This window comes from Oryctolagus cuniculus, chromosome 12 (genome assembly GCF_964237555.1).
Source record: "Oryctolagus cuniculus chromosome 12, mOryCun1.1, whole genome shotgun sequence".
Lineage (NCBI taxonomy): Eukaryota > Metazoa > Chordata > Mammalia > Lagomorpha > Leporidae > Oryctolagus > Oryctolagus cuniculus.
The window spans coordinates 77,947,145-77,967,265 of record NC_091443.1 but is presented as its reverse complement, the minus strand read 5'-3'; the positions used below and the strand labels follow the sequence as shown (position 1 = coordinate 77,967,265).

At 44.5% G+C, this 20,121-nt stretch overlaps 1 protein-coding gene across 5 annotated transcripts in view; it reads left to right on the top strand.

Moving 5' to 3' along the window:
• Window positions 1-20,121, top strand: part of RAB27A (RAB27A, member RAS oncogene family) — a 95,525-nt gene that overhangs the window by 59,569 nt on the left and 15,835 nt on the right. For all 5 annotated transcript variants that reach the window (XM_008268980.4, XM_002717714.5, XM_051822357.2 and 2 more), the window contains 3 exons: window positions 6,468-6,553; window positions 8,239-8,342; window positions 18,896-19,019. In XM_008268980.4, coding sequence (XP_008267202.2) covers window positions 6,468-6,553; window positions 8,239-8,342; window positions 18,896-19,019 — 314 coding nt within the window. The remainder of the gene's footprint in view (window positions 1-6,467; window positions 6,554-8,238; window positions 8,343-18,895; window positions 19,020-20,121) is intronic.

Below are 20,121 nucleotides of genomic sequence, written 5' to 3'. Positions count from 1 at the left end.
TGCTTGAGTATATGACAACTCTATTTTAACTTTTGCGTAATTTCCATACTTTTGCAAGGAATCTGTATTACTTTATATTCTCACCAACAACATATTGGACTCTGGCTTCTCCACATTATCAACAGTTGATGATTTCTGTTTGATTTACAGCCATCCTTGTTATGTTATATGAAACATAGCATGTAGGATTATTCTGTGTTGTCCATTATAAGTTTATAAATATGTTATAAATGGGAAAAGAATCAAAGGCCAGTGAAGGAGGTAGACTGGAGTTTGAGGAAGTGTGCTTATGCTTTCTAATGACTATGGTAGGCACATAGTTTCAGCTCTTAAGTTCAGGTCTCTGATCCATTTTGGGGTGTGTGTGTGTGGTGTGAGCAGGGGTTCAACTTCACTATGCTTATCTTTTTTTTTTTTTTTTAAGAAATCAGTGCTATCCATGAGTTGGTACTTTATTTATTTACTTATTTATTTTATTATTCTTTTATTTATTTGAAAGACCGAGGTACAGAGAGAGGTAGAGAGAGAGAGAGGGAGAGAGAGGTTTTCCATCTGTTGGTTCACTCCCCCGATGGCTGCAATCACTGGAGCTGCGCTGATCTGAAGCCAGGAGCCAGGAAATTCTTTCAGGTCTCCCATGTGGGTGCAGGGGCCCAAGGACTTAGGCCATCTTCTACTGCTTTCCCAGGCCATAGCAGAGAGCTTGATGGGAAGAGGAGCAGCCAGGACTAGAACCGGCGCCCATATGGGATGCTTCAGACCCGCTGTGCCACAGTGCCGGCCCCAGCTTCACTATGTTTTTAAGATGTATTTATTGGAGGAGGTATAGAGAGAAAAGAAGAGAAGGAGAGGGGAGAGATCTTCCATCTGCTGGTTTACTCCCCAGATGGCCGCAATGGTTAGGACTGGGCTAAGCCAAAGCCAGGAGCTTCATCCTCACAGGTGACAGCTTTACCTGCTATTCTGCAATTCTGGCCCCAACTTTATTATTTATTTATTTATTTGACAGGCAGAGTGGACAGTGAGAGAGAGACAGAGAGAAAGGTCTTCTTTTGCCGTTGGTTCACCTTCCAATGGCCACCGCGGTTGGTGCACTGCGGCTGGCGCACCGCACTGATCCGATGGCAGGAGCCAGGTACTTCTCCTGGTCTCCCATGGGGTGCAGGGCCCAAGGACTTGGGCCATCCTCCACTACACTCCCTGGCCACAGCAGAGAGCTGGCCTGGAAGAGGGGCAACTGGGACAGAATCCGGCGCCCTGACCGGGACTAGAACCCGGTGTGCTGGCGCTGCTAGGCGGAGGATTAGCCTAGTGAGCCGCGGCGCCAGCCCCAACTTTATTATTTTGAGTGTGAGTATCTGGTTGTCCCAACACCAATTGTTTAACAGAATATTCTTCCTCCCACTACATTGTCCAGACACTGTTGTGAACACTCTTGTTGAAAGTCAAATGACCACAAATAGAAGAATTTCTTCCTTGAATCTTAATTCTGTTCCACTCAACTGAATTTGTTTTTATAATTATTTTTCATTTTATTTTAAAGGCGTAGAGACAGGCAGAGATAGACAGAGAGCCTGGAACTCCATCCAGGTCTCCTATATGGGGAGCAAGGACCCAAGGATTTGAGCCATCATCATCTGCTATCTCCTAGGGTGCATATTAGGAAGTAGTTGGACTCCGGAGCAGAGCCAGGACTCGAACCTAGGTACTCTGATCTGGAATGCAGCATTTGTTCTTTTTCAAGGTGGTTTTGAATAGCTTGCAATTATGTAAAAGTTTTAGGGTTAGCTTTGTCAATTTTTACAAGGGATTCTGATAGGGGTGCAGTTGAACCTGTTGACAAATTTGGGCAGTATAGCCATCTTTATAATATTGCCTTCTGGTCCAAGAACATGGGATATCTTTCCCATTTATTTAGATCTTTTACTATTTCTTATAGTGTTTTTTAACTTTTAGAGTATAGTAAGTTTTGCACTTCTTTTGTTCCTAAGTATTTTTATTTTTTCATGCTATTGGAAATTTGTTTTCTCAATTTCATTTTCAAGTTGTTCATTGCCAGTGTATAAAAATTCAGTTTATTTTATGATTTGATCTTGTATATTGCACTTGCTTATTAGTTCTAGGACTGTTTTTGTATATTTATTTCTTATTTTCTATGTAAAAGATCACGTCATCCGCTTTTTGCTTTCCAGTTTCTGTATGTTTTCTTCTTCTTCTTCTTCTTCTTTTTTTTTTTTTTGTTGTTGTTACAGACAGAGTTAGACAGTGAGAGAGAGAGACAGAGAGAGAGAGAGAGAAAGAGAAAGGTCTTCCCCAAATGGCCGCTATGGCCGGTGCTGCACCGATCCAAAGCCAGGAGCCAGGTGCTTCCTTCTGGTCTCCCAAGCGGGTGCAGGGCCCAAGCACTTGGGCCATCCTCCACTGCCCTCCTGGGCCACAGCAGAGAGCTGGACTGGAAGAGGGGCAACCGGGACAGAATCCAGCGCCCCGACCGGGACTAGAACCCGGGGTGCCAGCACTGCAGGTGAAAGATTAGCCTAGCGAGCCGCGGCCTTCTGTGTTTTCTTTGTTTTTTTCTTACTTAATTGTCCTAGTAAGAACCTCTAGTGAAACACTGAGCAGTAGTGATGAGAGAGGACAGTTTGTCTTGGTTTTGGTCTTAAGAAGAAAACATTAACATGTTCAATATCATTAAGTATAATATGAGCTTTTTATTTTAATAAATGTACTTTATCAGGTGTTTTTTTTTAATGAGGTTTTTTTTTTTTTTTTTAATCATGAAAGGATGTTGGAATTTGTCAATTGCTTCTCTTTTTTTGTTTTTAGGATTTATTTTATGTATTTGAAAGGCAGAGTTAGAGAAGGGAGAGGGGGTGATAGAGTATTCCTTCTGCTGGTTTACCCCTCAAATGGCCGCAACGGCCAAGGGCTGGGCCAGGCTGAAGCCAGAAGCTTTTTCTCAGTCTCCCACTTGAGTGCAGGGTCCCAAGCTCCTGGGTTTGGCCTGGCCCAGCTCTGGCTGCTGCTGCCATCTGGAGAGTGGACCAGCAGGCAGACGATCTCTCTGTCCCTCTCTCTGAAACTCCTACTTTCAAATAAATAAATAAATATCTTAAAGAAACCCACAACTCTGAACGTTATTATTGAGTTAATCTATTTTTTTTTTTTTTACTTTTCATATACCTGTATCTTCTTGATGAATTGACTCTTTTAGCATTATGAAATTCAGTTCTTGAGCTTACTACCATAGTTGATTTGGGAACAGTTGCGTTTTTCCTGTGTAAACACCATGCTTTCTGTTTTGTGTGTCTTGCTGAAAACTGGATATTTAAAAATACAGAATGTGACAATTCTAGAAATTGTTCTTCCCTCTCTCCCCACCTCCTGGATTTCTTGTTTGCTTGCTTTCTTGTTTTTTCCTGTTTACTTTTCTTGTTTTTTTTTGTATTGGTGTTTCTGGGATTATTTTGTAAAGTCTCTCCTCCTTGTGTGTAGCTGCTGAATCCTCTGCTCAGGTAACTTAGTGGGCAGCTAACGAGTGGGTAGTTTCTGAACTTTCCTTGCGTGAGTTTAGTTCCTCACTCTTTCTGAGGGGCTGTGTGTGTGCTTAGTGCTACCACAGGCAGTTTACAGCTCTGCCTTAGCTAACTTTACTTCTTTCTTAAGAAGAGCCTCGGGGTAAGTTGGAAGTGAGAGATTAATCTTTTCAGATCTTTCCTGGCCACCTGTGGAACACTGCAGTGAACAGCCTTGAAGGTTACAAGAAATATTTAGGAGCTTCCAAAATCTCCCCATAGACATGTCCTTTTCCATTTTTCTTTTTTTTTTTTTGTTAAAAACATTTTTTATTTATTTTTATTTATTTTTTTAAAGATTTTTAAATATTTATTTGACAGGTAGAGTTACAGACAGTGAGAGAGAGAGAGAGAAAGGTCTTCCTTCCGTTGGTTCACTCCCCAAATGGCCACTATGGCAGGTGTGCTGCGCCGATCTGAAGCCAGGAGCCAGGTGCTTCCTCCTGGTCTCCCATGCGGGTGCAGGGCCCAAGGACCTGGGCCATCTTCCACTGCCTTCCCAGGCCACAGCAGAGAGCTGGACTGGAAGAGGAGCAACCAGGACTAGAACCCGGCGCCCATATGGGATGTGAGTGCCGCAGGTGGAGGATTAACCAAGTGTGCCACGGCACCGGCCCAAAACATTTTTTTAATTAACAACAATAGTATGCATTTGTGAGGGTAATCAACCTCACCCTCTCCTTGGCCTTACTGTTTGGAGCATTGGAGAGAGGAAGAGATGGGACAGCAAAAGTGGTGGTTGTTTGAATGATGAGCTTTAGGACCTGTTTCTCATGTCTAGAGAGGTCCCCATCTGATGAGAAAGGCAGGGCCGGCTTCCCATGACAAGAATTGAAAATGCCAGACTCCCTGTTCCAGTGTCCCCTGCATCTAAGGCATGGCACAGGAGCCAAGCTCTGCAAATCAAACACACTGGCCATAGGTAGCTTTTTTTTTTTTTTTTTTTTTTTTTTTTTTTTTTTTTTTAAGATTTATTTGAAAGGCAGATTTACAGAGAAGCAGAGGCAGAAGCAGAGAGAGGTCTTCCATCCACTGGTTCACTCCCCAGATGGCTGCAATCACTGGAGCTGTGCCGATCTGAAGCCAGGAGCCAGGAGCTTCTTCCAGGTCTCCCACGTGGTGCAGGCGCCTAAGGACTTGGGCCATCTTCTACTGCTTTCTCAGGCCATAGCAGAGAGCTGGATCAGAAGTCAGGCAGCCAAGACTCAAACTGGTGTCCATATGAAATGCTGGCACCGGAGGTGGCAGCTTTACCTGCTATGCCACAGTGCCAGCCCCCATAGGTAGCTTCTGAATCAGAAGAGACTGAGGCAAAGAAGTGGGACATGCAGTGGGGCACTGGGACCCATTTTTCTTTAAGTGATTTGATTAGGAGTTTATTACCCCCCACTGGGTTTGCCAACCCTGATAGCTATCATGTTTACTAATTACTGCCTACTGTTACCATCAAATGCCTTGGAGACAGAGCTGCTCTCTTGGAGAAATTTCTGAATGAAGCCAAATAAAACCGAAGCCTGAGGATGGAGCTCTTCAGGAAGCTTCCTTAAAGCTATTTGAAGAGCTGGTGCTGTGACACAGCAGGTTAAGCTGCCGCCTGTGATGCCAGCATCCCAAATGGGTGTAGATTCGAGTCTCGGCTGCTCCCCCTTCTGATCCAGCTCCCTGCTAATGGCCTGGGAAAGCAGTGAAAGATGACTTAAGCCCCTGGGTCCCTGCCACCTCCAAGGGAAACCTGAAAGAAGCTCCTGGCTTTGGCCTGGCCCAGCCCTGGCCATTGTGGCCATCTGGAGAATGAACCAGCAGATGGAAGATCTCTCTCTCTTTGCATAACGCTACCTTTCAAAAAAAAAAAAAAAAAAAAAAAGCTATTTGAAGATGGGACTTTTAGGGAGCTCTAAATCTGTCCTGTCTCCACTATCTACAGTGGCTGCCAGGCTGATGGCTTCACAGCTACCGCAGATGTACATTTGTTGATTTTTAAGGCTATTGTAGAGCTGCAGCAAGGGGGATGGGAATAAGGAAAGTTAACACATTGAAACTTTTTTTACTGACCTTCAGGTGCTTTTCTTAAGTAAATGCTCCTTGTAATATTGCAAACTTTTGTTCACTTTCCAGAGTTCTGAAAAAGTTTTTTTTTTAATATTTTTTTCCAGTGTTTTCATTGCTTTTATGGAGGAAGGGAATTTTTATGATCCTTGCTTAGCTGTTCTGTAGAGGCTGTTTTAAGAGCATTGTTTAAACATGAGAGGAGGGCAGACATCGTGGTGCAGCAGGTTAAGCTGCTCCTTAGGATGCCACATCTCACGTAGGGCGGCCTGTTCGAGTGCTGGCTCCTCCACTTCCAGTCAAGCTTGCTGCTAATGTATCTGAGAAGGTGGGAGATGAAGGCCCAGGCACTTGGGTTCCTGCCGTTCATGTGGGAGACACAGACGGGGTTCCTACATCTGACTTTGGCTTGGTCCAACTCCAGCTGCTGTAGACATTTGGGGAATGAATTAGCAGATGGAATTCTCTCTCTCTTTGTCTCTCTCTGCCTTTCAAATAAATAAATCTTAGAAATAAATAAACAAAAATGGGATGGGGAAAGGCCATAGAAAATTAGTATATTTCCTGAAACTAGTGAGCCAAGGAAACTTTGAGGAAAGGCTTACTGATTATTGGTTTTTATTGATATTACTATGTTATTTATGTACTTGTAACATACTTAGGAAATATGTATTTTAATAAAACATATCACATTGATCAAATACAGTTATATGATATAGAAAACAAAGATGTATCCCAGATGGGATTCTCTTTAGAAGTTTAGATGCTTTTGTGGTCTGTACTGAATATAAAGGTGAGACAAATTCACGGGTCTCAAAAGTTGTTTTGTCTTTCACTTTGTTTTAGGTCTACAGAGCCAATGGGCCCGATGGGGCCGTTGGCAGAGGCCAGAGAATCCACCTGCAGCTGTGGGACACAGCCGGGCAGGAGAGGTAAGCCATTCTCAATTACCTGCTGCTTGCTGAAGGACAGGGAGCAACCGCTGTGCTCCCCATGTGGGGTCCTGAGCCAGGAGCAGCCAGCCAATCAGTTGATTTGCCCCTGGATAAGATACGCTGCCGAATTAGCAGGAAAGGTATCAGAGATAGTGGTGGAGTATTTCATTCAAGGTCAAAGGGGGAAAAAACAGAATCCTTTTCTAAATGGATTCTTACCTGGGGATTTTTTTTTCCTTCTTCTTTTTTAGACTTGTATCCTTTTCTTCATTTATTTTCGCTACTTAACCACAAGAAAGTTGCAGAGTGACACGAGTGAGTCTTACCTGGGTGTTGAAACCTAGCGGACAATCTGGTTGGAATGAAGTCAGATAGTCAGAGGTTACTTGACCAAGATTCGACCACGTGGACTGCTGATAAAAAGTTACTCTGTTAGCTACAGCTTCTGTCTTCTCTCACAGCCTCCTTGAATGATTCTGCTTGTCTTTTAAGACTTTTTGTTGAGGAACGAAAGCTTCCAGTGGGCAGGGAAGTAATTAGGGTAATATCTGCCCCCATGCGCTCCTGCAGTTTCACAGCCAATCTTTTTTTTATTTTTTTTTATTTTTTTTTAATTTTTTTGACAGGCAGAGTGGACAGTGAGAGAGAGAGACAGAGAGAAAGGTCTTCCTTTGCCGTTGGTTCACCCTCCAATGGCCGCCGCGGCCGGCGCACCGTGCTGATCCGGTGGCAGGAGCCAGGAGCCAGGTGCTTTTCCTGGTCTCCCATGGGGTGCAGGGCCCAAGCACCTGGGCCATCCTCCACTGCACTCCCTGGCCACAGCAGAGAGCTGGCCTGGAAGAGGGGCAACCGGGACAGAATCCGGCGCCCTGACCGGGACTAGAACCCCGTGTGCCGGCGCCGCTAGGCGGAGGATTAGCCTAGTGAGCCGCGGCGCCGGCCCACAGCCAGTCTTACTTCACGTGTGCCCCTTCCCGTTCCTCACCACTCTCCCCTCACGTTGTTGGGAACCACATTCTGGACATGATATTATTTCATTCATAATTATTTTTGGTGCATTCCTAGGAAAAATTAGAAACTATTTTTGTGAAATCAGTGATTGAAAATATTTCAGAAAAGCCTGCTATTACTGATAACAAATTCATAGCAATATTTTCTTCCTTGGAGCTCCCTGTGAGTCGCAGGCTTTGTATATGGGCATCGCGAGAGGAAAGCGGCCGTGGGAGGGGGAGAGAGGAGACAGCAGGATGAAGCCTTGGAAGGCTTGGAAGCCTGTGCAAAAGGATGGGGTCTTAGTTAATACTCTTGCCAGCTTACAGCCGATGACACGGTTATCAGAGTTCTACAGAGAGCAGAGAAAGAATCTTGGACTGCATTGTAACGTAAAGTCAGTTTTCCCAGAGGGAGGGCCTACACACAGCAAGCACTTTTGGCCTAATGAACTCATAGGGGTACCGTGCATTCTTGGCTCAGCCCAAGAGATCACAAGCTTGTTCTTGCCATCCCTGTCCAGCTGGCTGTGTGGGTGAGTCACATGGTTGGTTAACACACACATTTATATAAGTGATAAATGACTGGTTTGGGAGTATCGTTGTGGAATGTGTTCTGGGTAAACTTTCGGCGGTGGCTGAGAGCACTGCTGGCCATGGCTGAGCTGACCAATCTGCTCGTTCTGTTTCTAGGTTCCGTAGCCTGACTACGGCGTTCTTCAGAGACGCCATGGGTTTTCTTCTGCTTTTCGACTTGACAAATGAGCAAAGTTTCCTCAATGTCAGGAACTGGATAAGTAAGTGTTAATCCCTTCCCAGACTCCCCTCCCCACTCCCAGAAATGGAACGCCCTCTGGTGCGCTACTTCTGTGGCAAACTGTTTGGAAGGAGCCCCTCTTGCAAGTGTTGAGAGCAGCAAGGTCTCTAGTATTAGGGGCAGAGAGAATGGAAATAATGTGCTTTCGTTGACTTTGACTTGTTGAACACTTCCTGTGCTCAGGTACAAGGTGACACCTAAATTGTAAACTCAGCCCCATTTCACAGATGAGGAAATAGAAACCTAGGGAAATTAGATCTCTAAGTGTCTGTCTGCCTGTGGTTTGCTATCAATTCCTGTATTGTTCCTGAATAGTAAATATGCATTGCATAAATGGAGATACCTGTGGACAGCTTAATGGAACGTACTCCCCTTGCTACATTTTGCTTCTCTGCCTCCAGGCTCCTTCTCTCCTTTGAGGGTCAGAGTATCTGCCAGGAGGGCCTTGCCATGGAATGTTCTAGAACTAGCTTGGCAAACAGGTTCCATAGCACAATAAATATCGATCTTCCTTTTGGCTGTTTGGAGAGATTCTAATCTTCCAAATGATTTGTTAAAAGCAGTTGAAGATCCTGCCACTTGACTAAGCAACATCTTTTCTTCTTTGGTCATTTTATTGTAACTCTAGGGACTCTGTTAGAGAACTCTGTGATGTTAAATTCTTCACATTTAACTCTTTAAAAAACTTATTTAAAAATATCCACTAAACATTATTTGGTGTTTTGAAATTATGTTAGGGTGTTTGTAGTTTTGATATTAGGAAAACTTTTTTTAAAATGAATTTTTATATTATTTGCGTGGAAACATTTTCACGGACTTGGTGTCTGGTCCCCATGACCACCCTGTGAGTAGATTCGGGTAGATCTTGTATCCTTAGTTCAGGTTGGGGACCCTGAGCCATAGAGTGTCAAATCCATCCCAGGACATAGAGCATTTTGCTTTTGATTCAGTGGGCTTTTCTGCCTTTCCTCAAGTGAGTTGATCACTCAGAGCTGAAAAGCTATTTAGTAGTTTAATAGTGAGTCCTCCAGATTTAGTTAGGCTTGCTGAGTTCCTTTTGTTGTACTGCCTAGCAGCTGAGTGGCAGGGGCAGTTTCTAGTCCCTTATCCTAAGCCTCGTTCGTTATCCTCTCTCTTGCATTCCCTGAACAAGTTCTGGGGCTTTCTTGTATCAGACACTTGACAAGGATCACTAGAGTTTGCTTGTAGAATCTTAGCATTAGAGATAACCAGCATACCAGGTTTTCATGGGTAGCAACTGAACCTCTGAGACATGAGATAAATCTTGATCATTTGGGCTTCCTAGCCAAGAAACAAAATCAGGTAAAATCATGTATATTACATGTATATTAATTCTGTTTTGCTTTCCTTAGCAAGTGAAAGAATCCTTATTGCCCAGTTAGGTGAAGAAAATACATAGTAAAGATATTTTATCTTCAGTGGAAGGTATTTTCTTGCTTTCCCATTGGAGCAAAAAGGTGTAATGCTGCATGTTGGAGGTGGCAGGATCAAACCCTAGGAATAAAAAATGTGTTAATTATCTATGCATTTTACTTTATCTATCCATTTATTATTTTTCTTCTACCTGTCAGCCATTAGAGAATCCCGGGGATCATTTCTTTTTTCTTTTGTAAAAATAGGCATATTGCCTGGCAAAGCAGAGGCAGTGTTACATGAAAGAAGTAGCTAATTCTGGGGAGAGGACAACAGGTGTGCACCCTCCCTCTGCTCCCCATAGGACTCTCTCTCCCTTTTGAGGCATTTTACTTATTTGAAAGGGAGAGGGAGAGGGGGAGGGGGAGGGGGAGGGGAAGATGGGAAGAGAAAGAGAGAGAGAGAGAATCTCTTCCATTTGCTGATTAACTTCCCAAATGGCTGCAATAACCAGGGCTGGGCCAGACCAAAGCCAGGAGCCAGGACCTTCATCCAGGTTTCCTACATAGTAGCAGGGCCCCAGTACTTGGGCCATCTTCTGCTGCTTTTCCAGGCACATTTGCAGGAAGCTGGATGGGAAGCAGAGTGGAGTGGGTGGGGTTCCAACTAATGCTCCCCTGTGGGAGCTTAACCTGCTGCCCCGTAACCGTGGCCCTGCCTTTCTCTTTTGATTGGGAAGGGTGACCAAGGCCTGATGGTGAGCCCTGCTCGGTTCCATGGACAGTACAGTTAGCTCAGTTCTCTGGGCCTAGCTTGGGATTTGAAAGGAACTGGCAAGTGTTGTGTTCACTCCCTGTCTGCCTGGAGTTCGGAGGAGAGAGTCAGGCCCAGAATTGTTTCTTGTCCGGTGCCAGCATGCTTTGTAAGGAAACTTTAAGGAAGCCTAAATTTATAAACAGCATTCGGTAGTCCCATATAAGTGAGACTAGAGCCTAAAGTATGCATTTTTCTTATGTTTACCTTTTTTTTAATTTTTGTTGTTCCATCTTAAAAGCTCTCTACAGCCACTCCCATTTAAAAAAAATTCATTTTCTGCTTCCTCTTTACTCTTTAAACTCTTTAAAACATAACAAAAAGTGGCCCCATGAAATTTTGTGTGATAATCTTGGTTGGATTAGATTTTTCTCCCATTTTATTTTGATTTGTTAAAAAACCTTTTTTGACTTTTTTTTTTCAAAAACATTTTATTTCAGAGTTATTTTAAATTTACAAAAATTGTGAAGTAGTATAGAGTTCCCACACACCGCACACCCAGGCACTCAGCTGACCCTGATGTTAACTAATATAGTGTGATATTTGTCACAATTTATAAACCATACCCAGCTTCCTCAAGTTTTTTTTTTTTTTTTCTTTTTCTTTAAAGACAAAGTTACAGAGAGAGGTAGAGACAGAGAGAGAGGTCTTCCATCTGCTTCCATCCGTTCACTCCCCAGGTGTTCACAAAAGCCAGAGCTGCGCTGATCCGAAGCCATGAGCAAGGAGCTTCTTCCGGGCTCCATGTGGGTACAGGGGCCCAAGGACTTGGGCCGTCTTCTACTGCTTTCCCAGGCCATAACAGAGAGCTGGATCAGAAGAGGAGCAGCCGAGACTAGAACCTGCACCCATATGGGATACCGGCACTTTAGGCCAGGGCTTTAACTGGCTACGCCACAGCACCAGCTCCCCCCAAGTTTTAAAATTAAACTCCCTCTGTCCCTCACATGCCTCCCCATCTGTAGTAATCACTATTTCATGTTCAGACTGAGTTTTTTTTGTTAGCTCCCACAGATGTGGATATTTGTCTTTCTGTGTCTGACTTACTTCACTTAACGTGATGTCCTCCAGTTCCATCCACTTGGCTGCAAATGTCAGCATTTCGATTCCTTTTTATGGCCAAATAGTATTTCAGTGTACATATATACCACATTTTCCTTATTCATTCAGCTGATGATGGACTCCTTGTCTGATTCCATATCTTGGCTGTTGTGACTTCTGTTAAATTTCATACTGCTTATAAGTTCTCTTATTACATGCTGCCTCATGTTGTAGTTACTGATATATGTGCCTTTCTCCTTAGTGGGAGTTTTTATTTATTTATTTTTAAAATTTATTTATTTGAAAGTCAGAGTTAAACAGAGAGAAGAGAGAGAGAGAACGAGAAAGAAGCTGGAGCCGTGGCTCACTAGGCTAATCCTCCGCCTTGCGGCGCCGGCACACCGGGTTCTAGTCCCAGTCAGGGCGCTGGATTCTGTCCCGGTTGCCCCTCTTCCAGGCCAGCTCTCTGCTGTGGCCGGGGAGTGCAGTGGAGGATGGCCCAAGTGCTTGGGCCCTGCACCCCATGGGAGACCAGGAGAAGCACCTGGCTCCTGCCATCGGATCAGCGCAGTGCGCCGGCCGCGGCGGCCATTGGAGGGTGAACCAATGGCAAAGGAAGACCTTTCTCTCTGTCTCTCTCTCTCGCTGTCCACTCTGCCTGTCAAAAAAAAAAAAAAAAAAAAAAGAGAGAGAGAGAGGTCTTCCATCTTCTGATTCACTTCCCAATTGGCTGCAATGTTTGGAGCTGCACTGATCTGAAGCCAGGAGCCAGGAGCTTCTTCTGGGTCTCCCATGTGAGTGCAGAGGTCCAAGGACTTGATCCATCTTCTACTGCTTTTCTAGGCCATAGCTAGAGCTGGATTGGAAGTGGAGCAGCCAGGTTTCGAATCAGTGCCCATATGAGATCCCTGCACCTCAGGCCAGGATGTTACCTGCTACACCACAGTGCCCCTTAGTGCCCCCTTAGTGAGATTTTTTTGAAATAACTAATTAGTTTGTTTGTTTATTTATTTATTTTTAACTTTTATTTAATAAATATAAATTTCCAAAGTACAACTTTTGGATTATAGCAGCTTTTTCCCCCCATAACCACCCTCCCACCCGCAACCATCCCATCTCCCGCTCCCTCTCCCATCCCATTCATCAAGATTCATTTTCAATTATCTTTATATACAGAAGATCAATTTAGTATATACTAAGTAAAGATTTCAACAGTTTGCACCCATACAGACACACAAAGTATAAAGTACTGTTTGAGCACTAGTTATACTGTTAATTCACAAAGTACAACACATTAAGGACAGAGTTCCTACATGGGGAGTAAGTGCACAGTGAATCCTATTGTTGATTTAACAATTAACACTCTTATTTATGATGTCAGTAATCACCCGAGGCTCTTGTCATGAGCTGCCAAGGCTATGGAAGCCTCTTGAGTTTGCCAACTCCGATCTTATTTAGACAAGGCCATAGTCAAAGTGGAAATTCTCTCCTCCCTTCAGGGAAAGGTACCTCCTTCTTTGATGGCCCATTCTTTCTGCTGGGATCTCACTCACAGAGATCTTTCATTTAGGCAATTTATTTTTTTGCCATAGTGTCTTGGCTTTTCATGCCTGAAATACTCTCATGGGCTTTTTTTTTAGCAGATCTGAATGCCTTAAGGGCTGATTCTGAGGCCAGAGTGCTGTTTAGGACATCTGCCATTCTATGAGTCTGCTATATATCCTGCTTCCCATGTTGGATAGTTCTCTCCTTTTTAATGCTATCAGTTAGTACTTGCAGACACTAGTCTTGTTTATGTGATCCCTTTTACACTTAATCCTATCATTATGATCAATTATGAACTGAAACTGATCACTTGGACTAGTGAGATGGCATTGAATTGGAAAAGACCCCAGAGGCACAGATAGTCAAAACCAAAATTAACAATTGGGATTACATCAAATTGAGAAGTTTCTGTATAGCAAAAGAAACAGACAGGAAAGTGAAGAGGCGGGCCGGTGCCGCGGCTCAATAGGCTAATCCTCTGCCTTGCAGTGCCGGCACACCGGGTTCTAGTCCCGGTTGAGGCGCCGGATTCTGTCCCGGTTGCCCCTCTTCCAGACCAGCTCTCTGCTGTGGCCCAGGAGTGCAGTGGAGGATGGCTCAAGTGCTTGGGCCCTGCACCCCATGGGAGACAAAGAGAAGCACCTGGCTCCTGTCTTCGGATCAGCGCTGTGCGCCGGCCGCAGCGCGGCGGCCATTGGAGGGTGAACCAATGGCAATGGAAAACCTTTCTCTCTGTCTCTCTCTCTCACTGTCCACTCTGCCTGTCAAAAAAAAAAAAAAAAAAAAAAAAGAGAGAGAGAGAGAGAGACAGAGAGAGAGAGAGAGAGAAGAGAAGAGGCAAGCAACAGAGTGGGAACAAATATTTGCAAACTATGCAACCTATAAAGGATTAATAACCAGAATCTACAAAGAGATCAAGAAACTCCGCCACAACAAAACAAACAACCCACTTAAGAGATGAGCCAAGGACCTCAATAGATATTTTTCAAGAATGGAAATCCAAATGGCCAACAGACACATGAAAAAATGTTCAGGATCACTAGCAGTCAAGGAAATGCAAATCAAAATCACAATGAGGTTTCACCTCACCCCGGTTAGAATGGCTCACATACAGAAATCTACCAACAACAGATGCTGGCGAGGATGTGGGGGAAAAAGGGACACTAACGCACTGTTGGTAGGAATGCAAACTGGTCAAGCCACTATGGAAGTCAGTCTGGAGATTCCTCTGAAACCTGAATATAGCCCTACCACATGACCCAGGCATCCCGCTCCTTGGAATTTACCCAAAGGAAATTAAATTGGCAAATAAAAGAGCTGTTTGCACCTCAATGTTTATTGCAGCTCAATTCACAATAGCTAAGACCTGGAACCAACCCAAATGCCCATCAACAGTAGACTGGATAAAGAAATTATGGGACATGTACTCTATCAAATACTATACAGCAGTGAAAAACAATGAAACCCAGTCATTTGCAACAAGATGGAGGAATCTGGAAAACATGCTGAGTGAATTAAGCCAGTCCCAAAGGGACAAATTTCATATGTTCTCCCTGATTGGTGACAAATAACTAAGCATCTAAAAGGAAACCTGTTAAAGTGAAATGGACACTATGAGAAACAATGACTTGATCAGCCCTTGTCCTGACTGTCGAGGAACAGTTTACTACTTTATTCCTTTTAGTATTTTTTTTGTTCTACTTAATACCATTGGTTGAACTCTTTAATTAACACACAAGTATTCTTAGGTGTTTAAATTTAACTAAAAAGTGATCCCTATTAGATATAAGAGTGGGAATAAGAGAGGGAGGAAATGTACAGTTTGGCACATGCTCAATCTGACTTACCCCTAATGGTAGAGTTAGAAACGTGCTAGGGGATTAGTTTATTTTTTACATAGGCAAGTCACAATTTTTGTAGAAAATTAAAAAAAAAAGGTCATGCCTCCTGGACTGCCCATAATAAACACTACTATTATTGTTACTGGTAATACTGTTATAGGTCTAAGACTTTCATGTATTAGTTTAGTGGTTTTCAAATGTGAGTGTACATATGAGTAAGCTAAAGAGCTTGTTAAAACACTGATCCTGGGGCTGGCACTGTAGTGCAGTAGGTTAATCTTCCACCTGTGGCGTCAGCACCCCACCATATGGGTGCTAGTTCTAGTCCCGGCTCCTCCTCTTCCAATGGGGCTCTCTGCCATGTCCTGGAAAAGCAGTAGAAGATGGGCCAAACATTTGAGCCCCTGCATTTGTGTGGGAGACCCAGAAGAAGCTCCTGGCTCCTGGCTTCGGATCAGTGCAACTCCGGCTGATGTGGCCATCTGGGGAGTGAACCAACAGAAGGAAGACCTTTCTCTCTGTCTCTCCCTCTCACTGTCTGTAACTCTGCCTCTCAAATAAATAAATAAATAAAACCTTAAAAAAAAAAAACCTGATCATTTCCCAACTTCAGTCTTTTAATTTATTTTAAGATCTCCCTACATTTTATTGACCTATCTGTTTTTATTTGAAAGACAGAAATCATGTATCTACTGGTTCAAATGCCTGAAAATGCCTGCAACAGCCAAGACTGGGCCAGGCCAAAGGCAGACTTTGCACATGGATGGCAGGAGCTCAACCACTTGAGCCGTCACCACTTCCTTCCAGGATATGCATCAGCAGGAAGCTGGATCGTAAGCACAGCCGGAACTCAAATGCAGGCACTCCAACATGGGATGCAGACATATAAATTGGTGTCCTAACTGCCGGCCAAATGCTCAGCTTCCCAAGCCCTGCCTTCTGTTTGAGTAGGTCTGGGACAGACCTGAGAATTTATCTTCCCCAAACGTTCTCAGGTTGTACTAAGACAGCTGGTCCAGACCTTACCTGGGGAACCACTGAATTAACTCCTTTAGTCTTCACCTTGGCCCTATGAAGTAAGTACTGTCATCATCACCATGTACAGATGGGTGACTTAGGAAGTCAAATAGCTTCCTCAGGGTCACACCGCTAGTAAATGGCTGAGTCAGGATTCAACCCCAGGCACCACCTGGAATCTGCTCATAGCCACAGCACTGGGCATACAATGTGTTGACAAAGCACCTTGAGCCGTTCTAGAGACCAGAAGGGTTTCCCAGTAGGAGTAACCATGAAGCAGGTCTTGGAGGAATATTGTGGTTGGATGTTTAAGAATGTGGGAACAGGGGCCGGCTTTGGCATGGCAGGTAAAGCCACCACCTGTGACACTGGCATCCCATATGGGCATCAGTTCAAGTTTGGGCTGCTCCATTTCCCATCCAGCTTCCTGTTATGTGCCTGGGAAAGCAGCAGCAGATGGCCCAAGTTCTTGGGCCCTTGCACCCATGTGGGAGACCCAGAAGGAGCTCCTGGATCCTGGCTGTTGTGGTCATCTGGGGAGTGAACCAGTGGGTGAAAGATCTCTCTCTTTCTCACTGTAACCCTGGCTTTCAAATAAATAAATAAATATAAAAAAGTAAAAAATTAAAGGGCATGACTATTAGTAGAAACACACACAGTTTGTCCTGCCTGTGGAGGCAGAGGGCAGTGTCTTTAAATCCACGCAAAGCATCAGGCCTGTGTGAGTGCTCAGGAAATGCTCGCTAACTTGACTTTGTCTTCATAGGAGAGTAACGAATGCAACCGCACAATGAGGAACTAAAAATGTCAACACTCTTCTGGTTAACTGTGATAAAGCAAAACTAGGCCGTAAAGTTTGAGGCCTGCCTTATTGCAGAAGTCTTGGCAGCTTTAATTTTGTTCCAGGGTGGGATGAGTAAGAATTAAGACTTTGTTTTCCTTCTTGGGGAGATTAAACTATTCAGTGTAGTGAGGCTGTTTTGTTTGCTTGGCTTGCTTTCTATAATTAAGCCTGGTTACCGGTTTGTAGGTGAAAAGAAATAAAAGCTGTGGAATAAGAATGGCAGCCCCCTGTTTCCTCTGGGTTCTGGATCTGCACTGCTCCCTGAATTCTGTGTTTTTGTTTGTTTTAAATGAATTGATTGTGCCTTAGGATAACAGAGAAGTGGGAAAAGCATTTCAGGCAGAAAATAGTTTGTAGGAAGACAATTGTTAAAAAATTATTATCACTATGGAGAGGAAATACATGAAAAACAACTTGAAGGTTAGCAGTAAGCGCTGGGAAATCCTCCAAATTTCTTTTCAATTGCCTTCCATATAGAAAGAGAGCTGGCCGTGGTGGTTGTACCACAGTGGGTTAAGCTGCTACTTGGATAGCTGCATCCTTATCAGAGAGCTTGGTTCAAGGCCAGGCTACTCTGCATCTGATCCAGCTTCCTGCTACAGCACCAGGAGGGCAGCAGATGATAGCCCAAGTCCTTGAGTTCCTGCCACCCATGTGGGAGACCCGCATGAGGTTCATGGCTCCTGGCTTTGACATGGCCTAGCCAGTGAGTTGAAGACAGGTCTCTCTTCTGTCTCTCCCCTTCTCTCTATTACTCTGTATTTCAAATAAATAAATAAATACATAAATCTTTAAAAAAAGACATATGTTTGGGCTAGCATTGCGGTATAGCAGGTAAAGCCACTGCCTGCGACGCTGGCATCCCATATGGGTACTGGTTCAAGTCCTGTCTGCTCCATTTCTTATCCAGCTCTCTGCTAATGGCCTGGGAAAGCAGTGGAAGATGGCCCAAGTGCTCCCACGTGGGAGACCCAGAAGATGCTCCTGGCTTCAGCATGGCCCAGATCTCTCTTTCTCTGTCTCTCCCTCTCTGTAATTTTGACTTTATTTTTTTAAAAAAGATTTATTTACTTATTTGAAAGGTAGAGTTACAGAGAGGCAGAGGCAGAGAAAGAGAAGTCTCCCATCATCTGGTTCACTCCCCAAATGGCTGCAACAGCTAGAGCTGAGCCAACGTGAAGCCAGAGCCAGGAGCTTCTTCTGCATCTCTCACATGGTGGAGGGGTCCAAGGACTTGGACCATCCTTTCCCAGGCCATAGCAGAGAGCTGCATTGGAAGTGAAGCAGCTGGGACTTGAATTGGCACCCATAAGGGAAGCCAGCATTGTATTCATTGGCTTTAACCGCTATGCCACAGCACCAGCCCCAATTCTGACTTTCAAATAAATAAAATTATTAAAGATGTTTTGTGTGTACATGTAGGCACATGTGGGCACTCACACTTCTGAGGGTTAGCACAGCCTCCCATAAAATTTTGAGTTTTTAAAAAAGATACATTTATTTTTTATTTGAAAGAGTTATAGAGAAAGGGAGAGAGAGAGAGAGAGAAGAGAGAGAGAGAGAGAAGAGAGAGAGAGAGCTTCTATCCACTAGTTCATTCCCTAGATGACGACCATGGCCAGGGCTGGGCCAGGCCAAAGCCAGGAGCCAGGAGCTTCATCTATGTCTCCCACATGGGTTGCAGGGGACCAAGCACTTGGGCTATCTTCCACTGTTTTTCCCAGATGCATTAGCAGGGAGCTGGTTCAGATGTGGAGCAGCTGGGACTTGAACCAGTGCCTATGTGGGATGCCTGCAACACAGGTGGCAGCTTAACCACCATGCTGGCCCCCATAACTCTGATATTAATAAACTGGTCTGTACTTAAGGACTGGAGTAGTTTCATATTTCTTCCCTGGTAATTTAGTTTTACAGGTTAGATTATTGATGCTTTGAAAGCATTATATTGGTTCCTTATACCTCTATATACATTTACAGTTTCCAAAGCACTTTGGCTTGTATTCTCTATTGATCTGTTCTTACCTTGTTATCTATCTGTAATACACTTCCTTCTAATAGGCCAGCTGCAAATGCATGCGTACTGTGAAAACCCAGACATAGTGCTGTGTGGAAATAAGAGCGATCTGGAGGAGCAGAGAGTGGTCAAGGAGGAGGAAGCCAGAGGACTTGCAGAGAAGTACGGGTGAGTGTTTTTGGAGAAATTTATAGGAAACGTTTTCAGAATAAATATTACGACATGAGTGGGTGATGAAGAAGACAGTGGAAAACTGAAGCAGACACACTCAGCTGTAGGTCTTGTGAGGTACTGGATACCCATTTGTATATTAACATTGTATGACAGTGGAGGCCATAGACAAAGCGTGGGGCCGGGCCTTCCACAATGCTTGGATCCCATCTTCTCAACCTCTTGGTATTTGCAGAAAGATAGGTTTGCGTCCAAGTGCACTTTCACGAGGCCTTCATTCCAACATGGGGTAAGAAAATCTTCGATGTGCACCCAGCAAGGAGATTTCAAAGCCAGTCCTTACTTGCGTCGTCCTATCATGGAAAGCTCCAGCATGGGAGAACGCCTCCTGCCTATCACAGACCAAGTGCTGGCTTTGACGTGGAAAACCTATGGAGGGGAGTGCAAAGGTAGCCTTTGGTCTAGGCTGTGTTTTTGTGGCTGGAGGTTAGCGAGATACCATCCTCCTTGAGCCCTGGGAAGAGGATCAATGTAGCAGAAGCACGGACTGGACGTGAAGGGTGAGGCCATGTGCTGCTTGCACAGTCTTCAAGTGCCAGGGGCACTGTCTCTCCTCCTCCAGTACTATCCGAGCCCTGATGTAAGCTCACACCCTTGTTCCTGAAGGGGGTAGGTGGCAGGCAGCTTGGGAAGGGAGGAGGCCAGGTGGGGATGGTGTGGTGCGATAGGCAGGGGTGTTACTCAGTTAATGGCCTTGGTAGTGAGGCAGAATTCAGGGAGCCAGGCGAGGGCCTTCCTTGTCTCACTGTGGGGCTCCCTTGGGTTCAGAGAGGCTGAGAAAACACTCAAGGAAAGGGTTTCCCTGCAAGGGAGGGGAGGGGTCGAGTGGTTGGGTGGGAAGGGGTCAGGCTCCGGAGAGCTTTGACTATGAGGAGTGGAGATCAGACTGGGATCCTGAAGGACAGGGAGTTGTTGGAATCTATGGTGTGTGGGGGCATATTTTTAAAAAAATATTTATTTATTTACTTGAAAGTCAGAGTTACACAGAGAGAGGAGAGGGAGAGGGAGATGGAGGGAGGGAGGGGGAGTGAGAGGGAGG